At 37.8% G+C, this 23,094-nt stretch overlaps 1 protein-coding gene across 4 annotated transcripts in view; it reads right to left on the bottom strand.

The window, feature by feature from the left end:
- LOC130419762 (extracellular matrix organizing protein FRAS1-like) overlaps positions 1 to 23,094 on the bottom strand; it is a 107,508-nt gene that overhangs the window by 59,154 nt on the left and 25,260 nt on the right. For 3 of the 4 annotated variants that reach the window (XM_056746726.1, XM_056746725.1, XM_056746727.1), the window contains 11 exons: positions 10,133 to 10,240; positions 9,602 to 9,694; positions 8,955 to 9,114; positions 7,587 to 7,720; positions 7,291 to 7,374; positions 5,739 to 5,840; positions 4,730 to 4,921; positions 3,555 to 3,644; positions 3,319 to 3,357; positions 3,052 to 3,199; positions 1,518 to 1,664 (listed from right to left, as the gene is read on the bottom strand). In XM_056746726.1, the coding sequence (XP_056602704.1) occupies positions 1,518 to 1,664; positions 3,052 to 3,199; positions 3,319 to 3,357; positions 3,555 to 3,644; positions 4,730 to 4,921; positions 5,739 to 5,840; positions 7,291 to 7,374; positions 7,587 to 7,720; positions 8,955 to 9,114; positions 9,602 to 9,694; positions 10,133 to 10,240 (1,297 nt within the window). Of the gene's footprint in view, positions 1 to 1,517; positions 1,665 to 3,051; positions 3,200 to 3,318; positions 3,358 to 3,554; positions 3,645 to 4,729; positions 4,922 to 5,738; positions 5,841 to 7,290; positions 7,375 to 7,586; positions 7,721 to 8,954; positions 9,115 to 9,601; positions 9,695 to 10,132; positions 10,241 to 17,727; positions 17,826 to 23,094 lie in introns of those variants that run through there. The other variant, XM_056746728.1, reaches the window with a different exon arrangement.

Below are 23,094 nucleotides of genomic sequence, written 5' to 3'. Positions count from 1 at the left end.
TCCTCAGATCCTCTCAAACTCTGACAGGTTGGATGGAGATCATCATTAGACAGACATTTTCAGGTTTCTTCAGAGATGTTCAGTTGGGTTCAAGCACAAGCACTAGTTGGGCCACTCGAGGATGTAGACGGAGTCCATTAGCCATGCTTGTTTTAGCAGTGTGCATAGTATTATTGTCATGTTGTAGAATGAACCTTCTGCCCTGTCTGAGGTTCTGAATGTTCTTGGCTAGGTTTTCATGATCAATATCTATGTATACTGTGCCTTTGAGCTTTTCTTCTACTCTGACAAATGCCCCAGTCCCTGCAGCTGAAAAACACCCTCACATCATGATGCTGTTTCCAACACAATTTACTGTTGAGATGGTATTGTGCAGGTGTTGAGCAGTGCCTGGTTTTCTCCACACATGATGCATGAAACTGAGATTCATCAGACCAGAGAATCTTGTTTCTGACAGTTTGAAAGATTTGTTGAAGTACGTTTTAACTTGTCTTCACTGAGCAAAGGCTTGAGTCTGACCACTCGGCCATAAAGCCCAGATTGGAGGAGCGTTGCAGTGATGTTTGCCCTTCTGCAAGTTTCTCCCATCTCCATATTTGATCATGGAGTTCAACCAAATCATCAGCTTCTTGGTCACCGCTCTAACCAAGACCCTTCCCCATTGGTGGCTCAGTTTGGACAGGAGGTCAGCTCAAGTAAGAGATCTGGTGGTTCCAAACCTCTTTCTTCAGGATTATTGGAGGCTGGATGCTTCTGTCAAACTTCAATACAGCAGATTTTTTTCAGGAGTCTTCCCCAGATCTGTGTCTTGATACATTCCTGTCTCAGAGCTCTATTGGCAGTTCTTTTAATCTCATGTCTTGGTTTTTACTTTGATATGCATATTAGGCTGTTGAACTTTTTATTGAGATATATGTGACTCTCCAAAGCAAAACTGATGCTTCTGAGCTAAATTTCAAGTGTCCCAGTAAAGGATATGAATACTTGTGCTATGTACTTATTTCAGTTTTTATTTTTTTATAAATTTGCAAAGTTGTCACAAACCAATTTTTTGGTTTTGTCATTGTTTTGCATGAAGTGTATGTTAGTATCATGTAGTGTTATGTTATGTTCAAGATAAGGTAGCAACATAACAATATGCATTTTTTTTGTTCAAGGCACTGTTTATACTGTATATAAGTGTTGATAATACATAAATATATATATTATATATTTAATCAAGCATTTATAGTCAACATTTCTCTGGCGTATTCTACCATCTGAGCTTATTTCTCACCAAGCTATTTACAATGCATTCTGAAATTTGCCTTTTCCATTGAGAATACATGGGATCCTGCATTCATATTTCAGAAAAATTAGCTTATTATTTTATGAGCTGGTAAAATTAAGAAACCTACCATCTGTAACGGCCTTTGCATCTGGAGTGCACATAATATGCTTTATATGCTTTCTCCAACAGGGCTACAGTACCAACTCAGAAGTTATGGAAAAGGAAGAATAAGTATTCATTTTCATACCTGCACAAACTTTGCCCTGAGCGAAAAAGCCTTGGGGACAGTACTGCACACAGCGTCCATTCATCAGCAGGGCAGAAGGGTTCTTACAACTGTCACAATGATCTGGTGTGCCAGAACATGTTAAACAATCCTGGTGACACTGGACGGCTGTAGACACACATACAGTACAGCAGAGAATAAGAGGAAAGGCTTTGTTAACACTGCACACAAACGACACAATGTTATTTTGTTCGAAATGTAACCAGATTGGTTTATTCAGACAGTGTGGCCAAATCTATTTAATCTATCTTGGTTGCTATAATATTTTTATAACAAACACCAATCCAAAGTCAAATAATTGCGTCAACTCCTTAGGGAACGATCATGCAAATTAATTATCCCAACGAAAAACCGAAAGCGAGTTATCATTTCCGGTTCCGACCCCTAGAAGTGTATGTTTTTTTGACTGGGATTTTGCTTAAATGCCTGACACACGGTCTTTGGTTAGCAAAAGCTTGAAATATTGTCACGATATCAACACATACTGTACAGTTTCCTTCCCTTATTGAAAAAATCTGTTTTGAACCCTTAGCTTTTTTTGCAGTGGAGGAAGTGATTTTTTTGAAGAACTGAGATATTTTAGATCAGAAAACCTTATAGATATTCTCACAGCAAGGAGTATTTGGTTTTCACATGAGGATATTGAATGTACAATAAGTCTGCGATATAGCAAAAAGGCAAATAATACTGTAGCATCAGGTCAACTCACACTTACTTATTCATTCAACCAAATCCAAACCTGAAACCTGCTAAGAATATAACCGCACAAAGCACTGAACTCTGATGCAAATAAAACAAGCGAGTAAAGATTGTAATATAGATCTGTTTGAAATAACCCACTAAATAAAATATCTCTTGTATTTGAATCGTGGGACAAATATCGATATCACCAGCCCCCTACTGATTTGATTCCCACCACTATAAGACACCCAGCTGCCTGCCTGAAGAAGATTTGACTGCTGTACTTAAAGGGTACATTAGCATATTCTTATAAACATGGAGATCCTATCAACCCACACACATACAACCCAACATTCACATGTTGTAATAATCAATGTATACTTATATTTCTCTATGGACTTTGATGAGGGAGGGAGAGAGAGAGAAGCATGTTCTCTTTCTCCAGCCTCTTTGGAAGTCAGCAGGGAAATTGAGTATATAGAGAGCACGGCACGATCTCATGAGGGTCACTGAGCTAAATAACATTGTTATCTAACCAGAATACCTAATACTATAGCTCTCATCTGTCTACCGCTGAGCTTAACAATGTTTTGTCGTTATGGCTAAGGAAGTGTTCCCTGGAGGACCAAATTTTCAAAATGATTTGAAAGGTATTTTACTGTGTGTATATGACACAATGGAATTCTGTTACACTGGGAATCCTCAATTGTTTATGCAATCCAGTTTAAATATATGCATCCTAATATAAAAATCCTTTTTGATTTTATTTTATTTCGTTGCCACCCATACAATGAATAACAGATGCTGGTATTACCTAAATTGCAATCAGGACAGCACTGCTCATGGCGAGGTATAGTCAAAGTTCCCAATGCACAGGTGGGACAAGAGCGCTGGTAACAGGTCAAGTGACCGTCCTGACACTGGCATTCACGACACGGCCCCTCTCTGACACTCTCTAAATCCTGAGATCAGCGAACACAAACCAGAAAATATAAAAACATTTTAATACAAAAAAAAGCATGTTTGCTAACCAGAAATTCTGGATTTATTCATTAATATAAAACAAAGGATGTTTACTTACAGCCAGATGTCTGAAGCTCTTGACTTTTGTATTCTGCCCCTAAGAAAAAAGTCAAAGGTGATTTATTGAGTGACCGATTTGCTTATTTAATTGTTTTCTTTTGAAAATTACTTGTGTTAAACATCGGTGTTCACATGTAAAATGTGTACAAGTATCATACGTTAACAAAAGCACTAGTCATAGAATCAGTTAAATCAAAATAGTTAATAAGTTCATCAAAGTAAACAAGTTCATACCTTTTGGTCTGGTAGTAAGTATGAGCAGAAGCTAGTGGTTGATTTACACTCGGGGCAGCACTTTCCCGACAACTGGACCAGCTTTTTTCCCTAAAACAAGGTGTGAAGTTTGAGCTCATTTCATTTCAGCGTGAACATTCCTAAGGGAATGATTAGCTGTCTGACACGGAGCCACAAAACTCGAATTTCCATTTCTATCTCTGAGGCTTTTTACAGTGGGCCGGCTATAGATAGTTCATGGGAGAATATTCGGTTGTTTCTTTGAGTAATCAAACTGTCTTACATAAGCTCATGGCGGTCTACAGGCAAATGAGCAAATGTCAGTGAAATATGGAAGAACAAAAGATTTGATCAATGTTTTCAAAACGAAGGCTGTGATGTTTTCTGTGTTGTTAAATCAGATGCTTCATTAGCTCTCGTTTTTATTAAAGCAAGGCCTTCAAAACGCTGCTTTCATATTAAAAAAAAAATGTTTGGATGATTTACAATTAGTCAGTATTAAAGGAGCAATGTAAAGGTTTTAGCGGCATCTAGTGGTGAGGTTGCGAATTGCAACCAACAGCTCAAAGCACTACGGTGGCTGACACAGGACTAAGATGTCATCACGTTTTCGTTTATTTGCCGAAGGAGATAACATATTCACGCACTCTTTAGAACAGTTTGTCCGTTTAGGGCTACTGTAGAAACAACAAGAAAAAATTCATGAAAGGGGACCCGTGTTGTATGTAGATAGAAATAGCCTCTTCTAAGGTAATAAAAACATAACGCTTCATTATGTGAGGTCTTTATACACACATAGTTATGTATATTATATTGCATTTCTATCCATAGATCCTCCAAAATAAGACATATTGGACCTTTAAGAGGTAACACTTATTGTACTCTGTACCTCTCTAAAGAATAACCTTTCGAATGACTTTCATGGATTCCGGTTAAAAGTACATTTAAAAAGCAATAAATCACCAGCCTGATAAACCTTTCAATTTTAGTTTTGATTAATGAAGCAGCATGAAATACTTTGATTCGGTAGTTATCATTCATCATTCCATGTCGGTATATAGCCCCCTAGTTGATCTGATGGCTTTTAATGATCAATGTCTTATTTAGGCATGTGGCTCTGTTGATGAGTTTGCATCAAAATATGTTTAAAAAATATTCGAAAATTGGGCACATACCTGCGGGCACTCCTGTCTGGCACACTCCACCCGTTGGCACAGGACCTGACCCCGTTCGCACATGCAGAACTCGCAACCTGTGCCGTTCCACATATCGCCATGGTAACGGATGACACCTTCATAGCGACAGCTGTCTTTAGATGCGACACACACTTCACAGCACTGGCCGACTCGCTTGACCTTTATCTGACCCTAAGGAGAACACATTTATTTAAATGAACATTAATCTAATGAGTAAGTCTACAGAGTCAAAATAAACATAAAAGCTCATCACAGCTACAGTGGATTCATTTGTACTTAACCTGGATTTTTTTTTTTTTAAACCATGAAATTGTTTTCTCTCTTGAGTAAATCTTTCTCTTTCAAGGAGGAGTTTTAGTAGGTTTTATCAAAGGGTTCATTCTTTTCTTTAATAGCCAAAAGGTTTTAAATTATGTCACAGCCACAAACTTGTTTCTAGGTGGTATTAGATGTTCAACATATTCACATTATAACAAGCATTTGATTAAAACAAATCAGTGTAGTGCAAGATGTCAATCAATGGTTTAATTAAAATGTGTATTGTACAGCAGTCAATGTTTAGATTACATTGTTGTAATAAATGGCCTCAAGACAAAAAAATGGCCTAAAGTTCTGAGAAAACTTTGATTTCACAGTGTCTATAGCTCCTAAGCATTCACCCATATAAGGTAAGTCATAAAAATTAAATGTCTATTTGTTCTTGTTGAGTATTGTTCTAAAGCACAGTTATATAACATCATGAATACTGCATTAAAGTAAAATACTCCAGGAGGATTGCACATAACCGGGAGCAACTGAGCGATGCGAAATACATGCGCAAACAATCCTTTTTTGCTCTCTCTGTCAGGCATACAGTAAGTATCAAAGCAAATTTGCATTTTATGGTAAAGACACTATTCAGTTCCCCAACAGCTCTTCTGCTTTCTGTGATCTTCTCAGTGACCTGCTGGTAAAGTAACTAATATGAAGTGTTATGGATTTTACTGACCTTGTCACAGTGAAGAGGAGGACACTTTTCTGTGTGACAGCGAGACAGACCTCCATCACACACACATGTGGTACAGCTTCCTTTCTTCCATTGTTCACCATACTAAGAAGACACAAACACCGTATTTTATTTTGCATAATCATAAGTTATAGTAGTACATAGTAAGTGATAGTAACTCCTTCATCCATTTTTCTTGCTCAGACAACACTGAAAAAACAATTGGTCATCAGATTTTGCACAAACGTGTGGGCCTATAGTCATATATGTCATAATAGCCCTCTGATAATACAGCAAAATGGCTGTATAATGGTCAATAATAGTGTAGTTTCTCAGTTTAACTTAAAGTTAAACTGTTGTTATAAAAAATAGACAGCAATGCAGATGTATGTTCACCATGGCTTCTGGGAGCTTGTATTTATCATCACTGTATGTACTGTATAAGCAAAAAATCTTTGTATAACTAATTACAAAGAAAAACACAAACCCTGAGGCAATTAAAACTCTTTTTAAAGTTTAAGGCAACTCTCAGCAGTAGAAAACATACCAAACATAATTCATAATAATAAATGAGAAATGCATGACAAATTCAGCCATTGTTTCAGTAAACAAAAAAGAAATAGGAAATAATGAGTCTGGTGACTGTCTAGTTGTATAAACTTTTTCTTTACTATCACACGATCAAACAGCCGTATTTTGTTGACTGAGATATTATTGGTGAGAGCACTTAAAGAGAGAAGGAGTACTAATTGACTCATGCTGAAGAGAGAGCCTTGAAAGATTATGTCCCCCTATAGAGGCGTATAAACACTGAATGTTACCACATACTGTATTAAAGTGATAGTTCACCCAAAAAGGTTTCAAACCTGTATGTCTTACACAGAACATAAAAGAAGATATTTTGAAGAATGTTGTTAACTGGCTCCCATTCAATTGAATGGGGTTTGTGTCCAATCAATGGAAGTTAATGGGGGTTAGTGCTGTTTGGGTACCAATTCTTCAAAATATCATCTTTATGGTCTATGAAAGAAAATCATAAAGGTTTGAAATGACATGAGGTTGTGAAAAATGATGACAGAATTTAAATTTTTTGGTGAACTATCACTTTAAGGACTATTGGGATACAATAATTTCTGAATATGTCATGTTAAAATATTGTACAATGTTTATAAAACTGTGCATGAGAAAGACAGTCTTGGTGCCACTTCATCACTTAAAGAGAGAGAGAGAGAGAGAGAGAGAGAGAGCAGATAGACGAATAGCCAATCTGATGGAATCATTTTTCTTGTCTGTGAAAAACACAGGGAGGAAGAGATGAAGATATAATACAAGCTGAAGAGAGAAAAACAGCATGACAGAAGCGATGTGGATAAGCGCATACGCCGAACTCTCCCAAGACACACAGCTTGATCCTCAATCCGTCTGCTAAAGCATGAATGCTGAACTATTGAACATCTACTCTCGCTTTCCCTCTCCAATGGTTTCCCTTTCTTTTCTTTTTTTTCATAATACACCTTGTTCTTTATATATACCGTGCATAATTCATAATTCTTACCTTATACTCAATCCCAGCTTCCATGCAGGAATTCGGCTCACATACAGGACAGCAGTGCCCTGGTTGGACCACCAGATTCTCATTCTACATTCAAATCACAGAATGAGTGCTGTGTTTAGACTTCACTTTGAAAACATTCAATGCATCTTTGCATTTGGCTGACAATTTTTTCCAAAGCTATTTACAGTCATAAACAAGCATTTTTATGGTGATTCCCTGGGAATGGCACCCATGACCTCGGAGATGCAGAATAAAAACATGAAGCACAACTGAGACTTTTCAGGGTGGTTACTGACCGTTTTGCATGTAACAGGCTGACACTCTGCAACCAAACATTCAGTAAGTCCGTTTCTACACCGACACTTTGAACATGGGCTGGGTGTCCATTCCACACCATCTCTGTACTCATGACCTTCCCAGGAACAAGAGTCTATAAAGCAATATGTGCAAGATAGAGAGAGAGAATAAAGCTTGTGAAAAAAAGCTTGTGAATAAAATCCCTTAAAATTCTGTCAGCAAAACATACAACAAAGAAAGCTGGATCTGAGGTAAACGTGCCATTTAAAAGCTATTGATGTCACAAGTTAAAAACACCACAAAATCAAATGAGCATTTTTATTGCTTTCAGGCCATCTCTACTAAGCTTTGAGGCCATCTGTATGATACTGTTCTTTGAAACTTGGCAAAAAGACAATTTTTCATTTAAAAGGGAAAGCTAATGACTCATCTACACAAATCTTCATTAAACAAGAAAGTTTCAACCACTTTCAAACCCTTAAATATAAATATAATGTCTAGTGTATATTCTAGTAATAATAAATGACAAAAAAAGGACAAATTAATACATTTTATTAAAAGTTTTTCTATAAAAACAACAAAAAAAGTTTGATCATCATTTTGATATAACAGTTTTAAAGATTTTGGTAACACTTTACAATACAGTTCTATTTGGTAACAATTTGTTATTGCATTCGCTAGAATGAACTAACCGTAAACAATACTAGCATTAATTCATCTTAGTTCATGTTAATTTCATAATTTACTAAAACATTTTATAAGTGTTAACATTAGTTGATGCACCATGAATTGTATTGTCATTAACAAGAAATAATTCATGCTGAAAACAATAATGTTCATTGTTTGTTCATTTTAGTTAATACATTTACTATTTGTGACAAGCAAGGCGGGAGTGATAATGACTGTCAGTTGTACGTTGCACCGGTCTCACATCTCTCACAGAAAGACCGGAAGCATAAAAGGACGAGCGACAGGAGTGTACGACGAGACAGGGACCAGGCCTGGATTTTATGTTATGTTTTTTATGTTTATATGGCCGGCAGTCGAATGTGAGGGCGCTGTCGGCTCTTTACTTTCGTTTGGTTGTTTGTTTGTTTGATTAAAAGTTGCTTTAACGTTTGCCGATTTCCGCCTCCTTCTCATTCCTTGAACTTGTTACACTATTGTTAACAAATACCAACTTATAGTAAAGTGTTACCAAGATGTCCTAAAGACTGAAATTATGTATGATTTGTACAGTCAAGGACAGTGTAAAATTAAAGATAAATAAAAAGATTGAGGAGAAAAATCACTCAGAAAAGTTGCCATTGCAGTAATATTAAATAACATAGTATCCCATAATGCACTTGGACGAAGTTTCAACATACCCCCATTCTGAGCGCATATAGGGCAGCATTCACCATCTGGGATGAAGGGACTCTGGTCTCTACCACAGCTGAGGGGAGCACAAGCACGTGACCCACAGGACACCTTCCCATGAGAACATGTGCACACCGAACATTTGGAATTACTCCACTGACTGTCATGCTGATGGAGTGGGAGAGAGAATCACACAGTCAGAACAGCAGATCGAGACACGGTTGAAGTGCAGTATTGATATTAACCATAAGAGCTCTACAGAACACATCAGCGCAGGAAGTGATACGGTATCTGATTCCCTGAAACCTATCCTACATTATCTTTAAATCTGTGCCAGTGTATCACATGTCAATTACAGTTCCGAACCTCAACGCCAACACAGCCCGCTTTCCTAACTAAATGCCACTTGACTTGGCAGCTACACTGCTGGAATCTCAAACAGATCACCAAGTGGCTCTTTAGCGGGGGTGATTGGGACAAGAAAGAAGCTCGCTCTGTCTGCAAAGAGTGGGGCTCAAACAAGAACGCTATTGTGCCGAAAGCGAGACAATCAGCGTGTTGGCTAACCCACCAGAAGTGGGGAAATCTGCCAACGGACAGGATGAGGCCTTTAAGTGTTTTACATTTCAGTCGTATCATTAGGAGGAGCACTTACCCCGTACGCCACTCCCTCATGGTGGCATATACCAGACGATGATGCGAAACATTCAGGACAACACTTGTCGGGCGGAATTCTCAAGCGTTCACCCTGGGAAAGCATCCAGAGAGATGCATTAGCATCCCAAAAAGAGAATATTTTGAAAATGCAGAGAAAATGTTGAGTTATCGGGCAATGAGGTAATATGGGATTAACAGTGTTGGCTTCGTCTATGCATTCCTATATAGATCATATATATCTACAGTGTAACTTTATGCCTCGACAACACATAAAGCCATTACCCGTGCCCAATGTCAACAACATTAAACTCCCATGTGTTACGTGTATCTTTCTATCTCAGGATACTGCATCTTGGAATTGAGTGGAGATGATGCAGGAAAAAGACCTCCATCCATTACTCATTCATCACGCTTGCACACCCACCCACCCATCCGTTCATTCCGCTAAGCTATAGATTCATTCATTCATCAAGATGCTGTTAAAACCCTGCTCTAATGGCCTGGGTGTGAGCAAAGACTTCAGTCTTACCCTCTGAAAGTCACATTGGGGATTTCGACAGCGAGTGGGTCGGCAGATGACAATATCGCTGTAGCAGGTACAGTCCTGACAGGTGTCCGGTTTCCATGATGTATTGTTCTGTAATAGGAAGATAGGTACAAAGACATAAATCAAAGCATGCCAAACACCTTCATTTCTCAGTTTATGAAGCATGCGATGGAAAGGACACAGCATTAAAAAGCAGAGGCTCGACCGTTTTACACCTGGAGTGTGACAAAATAAAAACAGGTTAGAGACCCCCTACTACAGATTGCAAGGACAAACCTGAACACCAAATATCTCAAATATCATTGAGTTTTATAGTGTTTCATAAGCTTATAGGCTTTTTCTGAACAGCTAAACATCTTCAGCAAGTTTCAACAAGTCCATCAGAAACATTACAGCTAAGGAGTTTCAGTGTTGTGGATGTGACTTTTAAGGTCAAACCTTGAAATATAAATTCTGAGAGAACGTATCTACTACAAACATATTGAGTCATCTGTTTATATTTAACTAAACTCCCGATGATAGAGTGCAGACATCAGAAAAACATCAGTCTATGGACAAGTTTTCTATTTTATTCATGAGCTATGGATGTGACCAAAAAGGACGCACGTTTTAAAAGACAACATACTTTTTCTGTGAATAATAATGCGCAAACCAGAACCAATAATAGCCAACAAATTGAGAAGGGATGTCTATTCATAGACCTCAAAATAGTTTTTTGATTTTAATTTTCATGTGCCCATTTATGAGGGATATGGAGCGTTATAGATGTGACAGTTCAACTGACTATGGCAAACTATCCTGAGAAACTACATATTGGTATTACATCTGGCTTATCAGTATACCGAAAACCTTTTATTTTAAGGTTGATATTTACATTTACAATTGCCCTGCTGTCTTATGTGTACATTATCTGCAATAATTACATCTGCAATAAACATCCCTGCAATAATTGACATGTTACAGTATCAACAGATATGACTGCAAAAGATATCTGTGGTATTTTAAGTACTTTAAGAAGAATTAACAGTCTTGCCTGAGGTACCTACTACTTAGAAAGGGTGTCAAATGAACAGACAACAGGACAAGAACAAGTCTCCTTTCCGTGAATGTAGCCTTTTTACTGAGCTAATCCAGCAAGACCCAAACAAACAGAGACCCCCTGGAGTATAGGCTAGTCCTCAAACAGGGCGTCTGCAAAGACATGCACCCAAAAAGCCTTCAGGACAGATTAAGGGAACACTGAACTATGAAGCCAAAAGGAGTCAGTTGTAAGAGGAGATAAAAAACGACATTATTGCGCTGAAGATAGAAACACAGCCATTAACTCTACAGATGCTTTGATTGAGGCAGTCTTGAAATGACGACAGCAACCTTCCAACACACAGTGCCAATGCAAAGATGTCATCATCAATATATGTTATGCGTATGTTAATGTAGTATTACTGCTTACGAGGAATCACAACTTCCCAATTTGCCTAAAAAAGGCTAAAGGTAGCAAGTGAGCTTTGTTGGAATATTTATGGTTTATCTGAGGATTCAGATATGTACCCGAATCTTTTGATTTCTTCTCACTGATCTTAAATTCACAAGCAGATTTATTATAAATCACACACCAGTGACAGCTATCCCAATGAGCCAGCTTGAGCAAGTGTTGATGGGTTGCACATTTAAGCACAGCACCTATCCTTTGAAGTGATACCCGGCGCAGAAGACGTAATGGCCCATGGCCCCAGTGTAACTTGAATGGCTGGAGATCTGAGGACAGTCAATCTCTCAGCAAACTGTCTGTGAGTATAGGGTTGGGTAGAGCGTCAGTTTTTTGGCATTCTAAAAAAACTTCCCGCTTTATGTGTGACACGAAACATCTTCTACTGAAACTGAATGTGAAAACATAACACTTAATCCCTTTTCCAGTTGAAGTGGCAATGAAGTATCTGCACATCAAATTTTTGTTTTCCTTTATGCACATACAACCAAATCGCATATGTACACATTTGTTGATGATTTAATGAAGCCTTAAACACATTAGGATGATAAGTACTTTTGGTGACATTATCAAGTGATTACAATGGAAACAGTCGCTGACAAAAGCTTGTTTTTCTTTTCATCCGGCACGAAAGGACACCAGCAGGATTATTCACAAAACATTAAGCTTTTTATTTGATCATTTGGTAAGAACCTTAAATATCATGCATTTCATAAATAATTATGTAATCAAACTTTAATTAGCCAAAGTTAGCCTAGATCCACTAAACCTACAAACCCCTGAGTCAAAAGTAACAATGTTTTTTGTCATTGTTGGCTTAACACCAAAACGTCTGCCTCATGTTCACGAAAATTACATTACTGTTGCATTGTGGGTTTCATGAGTAATTGAGGCTGTCAAGTACTAAATTTTTAATCGCTGGTTTCAGTTAAGACAAAAAGCGTGTTGTATTTTCCCAGCAGGTTTGTAACATTTTTGAGTGAGCAACACGGAAGTGTGTTCCTAGCATCACATCACAGTATAGTCAAATAAATGCTATCACAAAATATGATGCATCAGATTGATACAGGTCTATTGAAACTACTGTGCAGATGGTTTCAGCGACAACGAAAATGAACATTATGTGGTCCAAAACTTCACTTCCACTTCTCACTTTTTTTTGAGTAGAACCATAAAGAAGAGTGTTTGGTAAATCTGCAGCCCTCTCTGCTTCATATAATGGGAGTCTATGGGGTCCGCCGTTCTAAAAGTTCCTAAAGCACATAATTCCAAAAAGCGGCTCCTGGCGACATGTTGACGTTTCGTAATATGACTCGCTCAATATTTTCATAATTTTGAACGTCATTTTTTATAATATTAGCCATACTGTACAGCCTCAACTCTCCCTTTCTGCAGGTGGCGCTAAACGTACCAGATGCTGGTATGTGCTTTAGGAACCCTTAGACAGGTGGACCCCATAGACTGCCATTATATGAGGCAGAGAGGGCTGCAGATTTACCAAACAATCTTCTTTATGGTTCTACTCAAGAAAAAATGTCACCTACATCTCGGATGGCCTGAGGGTGAGTAAATAAACGGCAAATTGGAGTTTTTGGCTGAACTATCCCTTTAACTTCAGGCCAGAAGCGTGCGTCCAATGAAACTGTCTAAACTGTCTATTTAGATTGTTGAATTGACATGGCATTTTCACTTTTACACAACTTTTACGGTCTCAAGCATGATTCAACAAATTACAACTTTTATAAATGAAAAGAAAAGTATACATTTTTTGATAAATAAATTTTACAAGTGTCTTTTTTAGTAAATGGTAATACATTTCATCCATATATTTCTAAAAGTGTAGGAAATTGACTTGATCTTGTCACTGAAAACCATGTCCTGTGGTTTGACACTGGTTTTGAATCGTGTAATTCCACAGACAAATTTAATTAGTCGAAGGATTCCATTCAAAACCATTTTACTGAAGCCTTTTCTCAGAATTGTTCAATTTATTTTTGCAACCACTATAAAAGTTTTGTTGTTGTTTTGTGCAACATATTCATGGGGAAAACAATGTTTTCATATTTAATAAATAACGTTACATGTAAATGAACACCTGACAATAGGGATACATTTCTCTTATGCCACGGTCACACTTGCCTTTTTACTCCATTGACTACCATTCAAACGCATGTGAATCCGGCAGACCGGAAATACAAGCCGTCCGAAGATATTTAGCATTTCGCTGTGTCAGCAAACTTCAAATTTGGTGAACCCAGACCCGCGAATTTGCGTCACGTGAGTTTGTGAGACCAATAGAAGATCGTAACTTCACAGCATGACCTATCAGTACAGAAATTTAAAAGATGGAGGACATCCTGCTCCTGCCCATTTTCGCAGCACAGTCCGGACTTATTTCATGCTCAAAGTCTAGTCTGACTGCTGCGTTATTCTATTTGTACGTTAATGTTTTTAATGTGTTCATTTGATATCACACCATAAGACACATTTACAGTACTGTTCGGTAAAAAAGTATTATCAATTCTAGTGATCCCTTATATTTTCTCAAACGTCAGACTACATATATTTGTTTTTTCTTCAAAAATGGTGTTTAAGATTGCTTATAACCAAACAGTTCATGGATTTACGTTAACCCTATCCCTGATAGGTTTGTTTAACACAAAATAAAAATTTTGAAGAGTGTATGACATCAGACAGTTCTGGGGCACTTTTGTCTATCTTTGTAATTTTGTAACTATGGTAGTCAATGGGGTCAAAGAACTGTTTGTTTACAAGCATTCGTCCAAATATCTTTCTCTGTGTTCAACCAAACAATTAAATTTAAAATTTGGAACAACTCGATAGCAAGTAATTCATGTCAGAATTTTTGGGTGAACTAATTTTTGAAACAGCGTTGACACTTCGTTTGCTGAACACTGCGGCTGAAGTAATGGTGTCTTTGCAGGCACATAAAACTTAAGTTCTTCCCCAAAAAGATATACCATAAAGCTGTTTGGTTGATGTATTATGTTGTATTATGATGTATTATGTTTTGAACTTTAAGAAAAGTTCAAAACATCCCCTGGAATATCTTTAAAAAGGGAATGAGAAAGGTAGACAAATAAGGACACTTGGCAATTCGCTGAAGCATAAGACTGGACCTGGTCCAGTTTATGTTTAACAGGAATATACTCTCTGGATAATGTGTACCTGCACAATCTCTAGGGAACATTGAGTTTGTGCAAAAGAACATTTCTGATGAATCTACTCTAGGGAACTAATGTGACATCTTAGGTGGGCCTCTGAGGAAAAGTTCAGATACACACTATTAACCACAGACAAGCTGTCTCTTGTGTGCAGCGGATGTATCAAAACTATAGACATAGTAGAACAACTTTTCTTCTGTTCCTGTGTCATTCTGAAGTATCATATGATCGCTACACTCCATAAAATAAGCAGTAGTGGGTATTTAAAATGCGGGATAAATGGACATTAAAAGCTGAAAAAACGTCAAGGTCAAATTGTAAAGCAAGTTATATGCACGTGTGCTTTTTCCTAGTCCTAAAAGCTACAGACCGATTGCCAAGCAAGCAGAAGGCAATTGAGTCCAAATTGAGCTGGCCTTGATTTTAGCGGTGAGAGTTCAGCCAGAACTGAACCACTGCGCAGACTAATTCAATTAGAGAATGTGCTAAATCATGTCCCCAGCCAATTTAGTCCACTAAAGCGTAGGCTGATCGCCAGTTACAACCAGAACAACTTAACATATGGTATTAAAGATCTTGGCTAGTGATTAACAGAACAGAAGTCTTGAGCAAGCACATCCCGGACCGACTATATGGAGGATATTAGCCATGTGGGGCAAAAAGGAGTCTGAGAAAATTGCAGTTTGTTGCAGTTGTTCTTACTTTACTGAAATGACAAATATGGCTGGTCATCATAATATATGCCGATTTGCACCAATTGGGCATCTTAACCAGCAAGATCTGCCTTTGCTCACAATTTGAAACACATTAAAATGTATGTCCGTGTTCACTGAGGCATCATAATATCATAGTTCGATTGTGATAAAAATGGTGCCAGTTGCACAACAAAGACCCAGAAGCATCCGTGTTGTTTCTCATCTTAGTTGTCTCCCACCTTAACAAGCTAAAAAAATGACAACCCCCCTCTAAAACAACCAAACAGAAGACTCAAACTTGGAAACCAGCAAACCGGCACAGACTTTTAGAAGCAGGGTTTACTTACAACATGATGTAAAATGCACAAGGGACATCTGACACCATGTTATAGGGAAGGATAATGCACAGAAGACAGCTCTATGATTCCCGTTCCTTTGAATAAATCTGAGGTCTAATGCATTTAAATATATTCAGTTGAATCGCCTTCTACACAACTTCTTTCTAATTCCAGCCATGCGTGATTATATGCAAATTTCTTGCAAGGCAAGCGGTGAGACTAAAAGGTTGCCAGGAAGGACGTCTAATTCCATTTGTCACTACACAGATATGGTTAAATGGCCACATCTTGTTTAGGAATATTAAAGCGGGATGAAATATGTTGAGGATAAGGATTATAGGCTTATAAAGTGCTCTAATTCTCCTACCTTTTATATATATAAACTACAATTGTAAAGTACTGTGACTTTTATCTGGTATTATAGCCTTTACAAAATTCTAAAGCGAATATGATCATGTGAAGTGTGAACTGTATATTCTCATGAATAAATGAAATGTGAATCATCCCGCATCTCCATCAAACAGCATGAATAATATTTTCCATGTGCAGCTCTTCACCGCAACCGAGCTCCTGTTGTAAAGACTGAAATGATTACAGTAAAACGAATGCTGTCAAGACATGTAGCTCAGCTCTACTATAAAAAGAAAAGATTTAATGATTGCTTTACTTCACCTGAAGCGTATTGTTGTGCCATTCATATTAGAAAAACTTCACAGCTTCGGTGTGCAAACGACTTGGAAACTTACCAGTCAACAGCATAATTACTTTAAAAATAACAATTATTATATCTAGCAGTTTTAAAAAGTATACTCCTAGCTGTCCTGATGTCATAGATGTAATAAAACAGTGTCCTGTAGGCTAATGAAGGTTGTTTAAAGGAAAGCAAGAATTCATCAACCGTAATATTGCCAAAACTTAAAAAATTTGTCTGTCAAAGAACAAATTCTTTTGAAAGCTATTTAGAATTTTAAAAAACCTGCTGTATTTAAGCCAATGCTTTGAAATGCCTTCATTCAAGTTTATTAAGCAAACAGCTGCGAGAGAGAACAGTGAAACATATCAAAGCCATTTTAATTGATCAGAATCAAATAATATTCCACAGTACAGTAGTGCAGAAAGCTTCTTCCAGTTTGACTGGAGGGCAGCTGATATAATATACTAAAGTTGATGTGTATAAGTGCATGCCAGAAGATGAAAAGAATGGGAAGACAAAGAAATCAATGTGAAAATTGAAATAAGGAGGAAATGGAACACGATCAAACATTTTGGTGATAAACTTCATTCAACAGTGTACTCGGCTCCATGAGGCCAAACAACATGCACATAACAGACGGATGATTCAATAATTCACCCTTTTAGTCTTACAGCTTGTTATCTCTAATGAAAAAGAGATGAAAAAGGCAAGCGTGTTGACTTTGGTTAAAAATTAACTATATAAATGACATTGTTAATAAAGCTCAGCGTTGCTGCATGACACTACTACTGATATCAACATTGGACAGTTTTTAGTTGTTTAATACTTTCCTTTCATTATTAAAAAGGTTAAGAAAAGGGACATTTCATCCAAAAATAAAAAATCTGTCATCATTTATTCATACTCTTGTCATTCCAAACCCGTATTAGTTTTTTCTTCTGCAAAACACAAACGAAGATATTTCTTTTATATATAAAATCTATATTAATCCACAGAAGTCATACAGGTTTTGAACAACACAAGGGTGAATAAATGATGACAGTATTTTTGAGCTAACCATACCTTTATGTGAGTGCACAATGCAGCTGCTAAATTATTAACCTCGGACGACGAGACGGGGGAACAACAAGACCACCGCACCTTATTCTGATCATTCAGCCGTTCACTCAATCTTTCTACCTGTGCAAACAAAGCATGTTTCCTACGACTCCAAACATCAGACCGTGACATTCCTGAAGACATGAGAGGGTGGAGAATCAGTTGGTGGATATCCTGTTCTTGGAGCAGACTCTGTCTAACAATGTGTACGTTTGCCATGAGAACGAAATCTCGTTAAGTGTGCCTTTTCTGACACTAAAGAATGTAGACAACACTTGTCAATGGTTAACTTGATGTGCTGTATGGTTTACTTAACAGACATGAACCAGAAGGACATTCTGCTCACAAAGTAATGCAGAGTTTTAATACTGTGTCATGTATTTCAGAAGTAACATCCAATAGCTTTTACAATAGCGGCGCATGTGACTTTTATTCAACACAGAGCCGAAATCACTAACTTGGCCCGGCCTGTGAGGAATTCCATTCAGATTTCTTTTATACCCAGGTCTTAATCTTGTTTGAAGTCCGCTTTGCTTTCACATTATGCCGAAATATTAAATTCAGTGCATATCCCCTTTTACGGTTTGGTATTTTGAACTAAACTCTGTTGGCGTTTCTCTAGATTCATGTTATATTTAGCCAAATCCGACAAGATCCAGTTGCCCAAACAGAGCGCCACGAACCCCTCATGGGTTCAAGATGGAACTGCAGAGGGTGTGTAGAATTTTAAAATAAAAACACTTGAAAACGTCTCTGTTGGGAACTGATACTGCCATAGACTATTGACTGCAATGCACCTCAGACAGAGGTCTATATAAACAGTGTTATGTTGAGAAATAGCCTGCTCCACAGAAGACTGTAGACAGACATTGATTTACTTCTCACCAACAGTGCTTCTGGCACACTGACATCTTTGTGAGTCAAAAATGACATATTTGCACTAAGCAATCCATATTTTTGACATACAGTATGGATTTGCTCAGGAAAACATTTAGACATCAGTGGGTTTTCAATTATATATTCATACTGTATGCACTTTTTTATGAAAAGAAGTATTCATTAACCTAATGCAACAGTGCATTTCTAGTTTTCACATAGTTTTCTCAAAGGAACAGTTCTGGGTTCATTATGACTATCATTGTCATTTTTCCTCTTATCGTAGTCAATGGTGACCACTGTTTGGTTACAAGCATTAAACTGTTCCTTTAATGCATGGTCAATATTAGTTTTCCATACAATAGAAAATATAGAACTATCTTTATAGTATTGTGATATGTAAATATTGTAGTCCTTAAAAATAAAGAGTTCCCCTCTCTCCTTAACACATTGTCATTAGAATATGCTTTGCCCGCTGTGTACCTGCAGGCAAACACTAGGAAATGAGGATGAATGGATTACAAATTGCCCAGAGCTTTACAGGACAGCAGGAGGAAGCAGGTCAGAAGCAAGCCGACTGTGAAGAAAGAACTTCAGTCAATGCTATGAACTCTTTGAGCGTTCCGTCAGGGGCCGAACCCCACCGAGGACCAGACAGCTGGGGACAAATAGATGTCAAATTATGACGACAACTGCAGTAAGCCTATCACTGCTCTCGCCAGACGCCACGCATGGACCAGAGTGCCAGACACTTTAGGGCTGCACTAAAAGGATGATAAGCATATGTTTGGGATTAAAAGGGGTACTTCAGGTCATCGGTACAATTCACTTTTTCGATGCTGATATACGACATGTTCCGAAGAACACTGACAGGAATAAATTGTTAATCAGAAATGCTCCTATAAGTTATAGCCCTTGGGCCTTGTGAATATAACTTTGTGTAGCTTCCATCCACACTAATGCAGCTGATTTTGTGATCTCACATAAAAAGGCTTTCAGTTACTTGTTCGAAATACATTGACAGAGCATGTTTAAATACGCTTATTTTCTTCGCAGTGGATTTTAGAGTCCTAAATTCTTTAATTTGCCGCTGGATTGGCCACAATGATGAAGGTTCAAGGTTAGGGATGGTATAAGAAATCCATTAAGGGGGATGTTGCGCGAGGAAGTACAATGAGAAAACACATTTGTTGTTGAACAGTACTGTACCAACCAATGAAGCCAAACATTATTATAGAGCTTCATCTTGCCACTGAAGCTTTTCTATCACTGTACCTGGCAAGCAATTTCACCACGTGTTTTCTATCTGGACGCGAGGAGCTAGAATCTGAGAGCTAAGCTGAATACAAGATAATTCAGACAGCTCGAGTTAAAAGTTACCAACTCTGCCATCGGATGAAGAGAAGGAAATGTGGCTCAGTATGCTACACAATAGATTCACATTGACGATAAATTGCGTCCTGATGAAATGAGTGATTACTATTGACAATAGTGCTTTAATTTGTTAACTGGACACATTTGTTATTGGGACTGTTTTGAATTGCTACTTGTTGTGAAGTACCAAAGGAATCTGTCTGAATGCTAGTAATTATTTATGTGGGGTGGGGAATTATTGTGCCTCAAAAAAAAAGAACAAATAATGAAGTACAATCAGTCCATCATAGATCGGCAGGTACATAACGATTCCGGTTGAATATTGTTTATAATATGTGACAATTCAAGTCAGTTGAGGTGTTATATGAATCGAAATACATGTTTTGAAAAGCAGAGGCTGTTCACTGCAAACTTGGAAAAAGTGGATATGGATATTTTATTTTATAAATTGTGAATAAAGGCATTGTGGGATCAGTATTGTGAATCGCATCGCGAGCTGAGTGGATCGTCACATCCCTATAGATCGGATCACTCAATAGTATTGAAAAAGCAGCCCTGAGTGACACATTTTAGAAACAATCTCCTTATTGACTTTCCTACTGTTAATTAATTTGAATTTTACAGAAATGTCTGTAAAATGAATGGATAAATATTATTTATTTGGAATTCTTTGTCAAAACATAATTCCCATAGTTACATTTGTGCCTATTATTCCTGTAATTCTTGTGTAGAAAAAAAGTAACCGTTAAAGGACCCATTGGATGAAAGTCAAAAAATGTCTGTGTTTAAGTGCTATAATCAGGGTCCCCGGTGAATCTAGCAACCCAGAAAACGTGAAAAACAAGATACCAGTAACTTTGTTTTGGTAAGCCTTTCTCTGCAAGCATGTGAGAAATCGAGCCTTTCGGATTCCGTTCCTGATATGACGTAGACCCAGGCTCTTATTATAATATTACCGCCCCTCTACACAATTCCATCCAAGGCGCTGCCGCAATTGTTGTTTTCATAAGCGACAGCGGTGTACGTTACGCCCTGGCTAAAGTTCATGGACAAGATGCAATGCAGTTGCTGCACAGAGTCCTTACCTCTGTAGAGATATGAGTGGATTTATTTCATTTTTAGTGGAAATCCCTCAGAAACCATAAGTAAAAAATCTGCATGATTGCGCAAATCACTTCAAGCAGGATAACTTTATCCACTTGGGACAGTACAAGCAGGATTAGCTTCAAAATTGTTCCTCAAGAGGGATCGAGACCAACTGAACGAGACAAAGCTGCCGATGCGAGTAATATTTATCAACAGTCTGAATTGATGTACGGAGATGGTGGTCTAGTGGGTTAAACCACTGAACTGGTAAATCATAGGTTGCTGGTTCGATCCAAGCAGCCACCAGTGTGTTCTTGAGCAAGACACTTTACTCCATGTTACTCCAGGGGGATTGTCCCTGTAATAAGTGCACTGTAAGTCGCTTTGGATAAAAGCGTCTGCCAAATGACTAAATGTAAATGTAAATGTAAATGTACCGTATTTATAGGAGGATAATGTTAGCATATGATAGCAAAGGGAGCTAAATAGAACATTCAAAGCCAGTGTTAAACTTGCTGTTTATAAGTGCAGATGGACACTTGGAGTTTCGTTGTATTTATGTTAATACATTATGTGCGTATATATGTTTAGCTGCGGCAAGCTGTTTGTTTTGCTAATGATCAGGGGAGAACACTGCGGTTTGTTTCATATTAAATGTCTTAAATCATTCATCCATAGGCGGAAAAATCTGTCACAACATACTAGTTATGCGCTCACGTTGTATGTGTAACATTATAACTTGTCAATGACAAGCACGAAAATCCACGTAATTCCGCAGAGATGTGCAGGTGCGCATTCCATAAATGTCAGGCAAGCATACACGCACAACGTGAGCGCTGTCTGCTGTGACAGATTTTTCAGTCTCCGGACGAATGATTTGACACATTTAAAACAAAACTAACCAAAGAGGAGTTCTGGAAACAGCTAAACCATTGCCATGGCAGTACACGTGTGTTGTGTTGACACATCGGACGGAAAGGGGGTAGGGGTATGCACCAAAATGGGTTGGTGTGAGCAGAGCTGTTTTTGAAGAGGCAGAAAGGGTTTTGTTTATGTAGCCATTGAGTGTTTTTAAGCAATAGATGTTCCAGACAATTCATGAAGTTCCTAATAAATCATATCAACTTGTTGAAAGCACTCATTTAATCAGTCCTTTTCAGACGCACACTACAAAGTCAAATTTGTTATATACTTCAAAATATGTGTTAAAGATGTCGAATACACACTTGGTGCTCATTTTCTATGCACAAAGCCTATATACAGGGCCTCTGAACTTCAAAAGCAGCATACTGTGTATTTAGAGTCAGTGCTATCTGTGCAGCAAAGCTAGCATATAACATTTTATAAATAACTGAGTAGCTTTACACCAAGAGCTAGTGATTTTTCTGCTATTATATTCCATAGTAACCTATTTCTCTTTCACAACACCTCTCCCTGGAGGTTTAATATGATTGTGGAACCATTTCTTTTAAATGCACGCTGTGTTTGTGGTTGCTGAACATAGACCAACCTGATTGTATAATTTTCGACACATACCCAAATCATAATCCACACCAACAGACGACAATCGTTTTATTATCTGAAGTGTTATGAAGTGCAACACAAGCATTTTTGATTATCGTTTCTGTTCAGTCAGTTCATTTTATTGTGCTTTACTACAGCTTTAGTCAGTGTTTTTGTTTGGCAATGGCTGCCAGTATGTGTTAAAGCGGCAATTCCCCATGATCACATTTTTCAAACTTTAGTTAGTGTGTATTATTGCTATTATAGCATAAATAATACCTGCAAAAGGATAAAGCATAAAGTAAAGTTCCGTTATTAGTGATAACCGTTCTGACGCCATTCGGTCCAGTGTCATTTCCCTCACCATAGTAGAAAAACGCGATCTCTAACAAAGATTGACGTTTGCGTATGCACTAGCATACCTCCGTTACACTTCAATCGATCTGCATGTTTTTAACTGATGAAGTGAAGTTGACGCCATTGTTACAGTTTATTGCTGAAAGGCAAAGCTAATGAATACACTAGCACTGCGAGGGGGACCGACCAATCACAAAAGCTTGAGGAGCGGAACTCGCTGATATGGTATGGGTGGGACATCTTCACACACAC

This window comes from Triplophysa dalaica, chromosome 4 (assembly GCF_015846415.1).
Source record: "Triplophysa dalaica isolate WHDGS20190420 chromosome 4, ASM1584641v1, whole genome shotgun sequence".
NCBI lineage: Eukaryota > Metazoa > Chordata > Actinopteri > Cypriniformes > Nemacheilidae > Triplophysa > Triplophysa dalaica.
The sequence above is the reverse complement of the archived record's forward strand: the minus strand, read 5'-3'. Positions and strand labels throughout refer to the sequence as shown.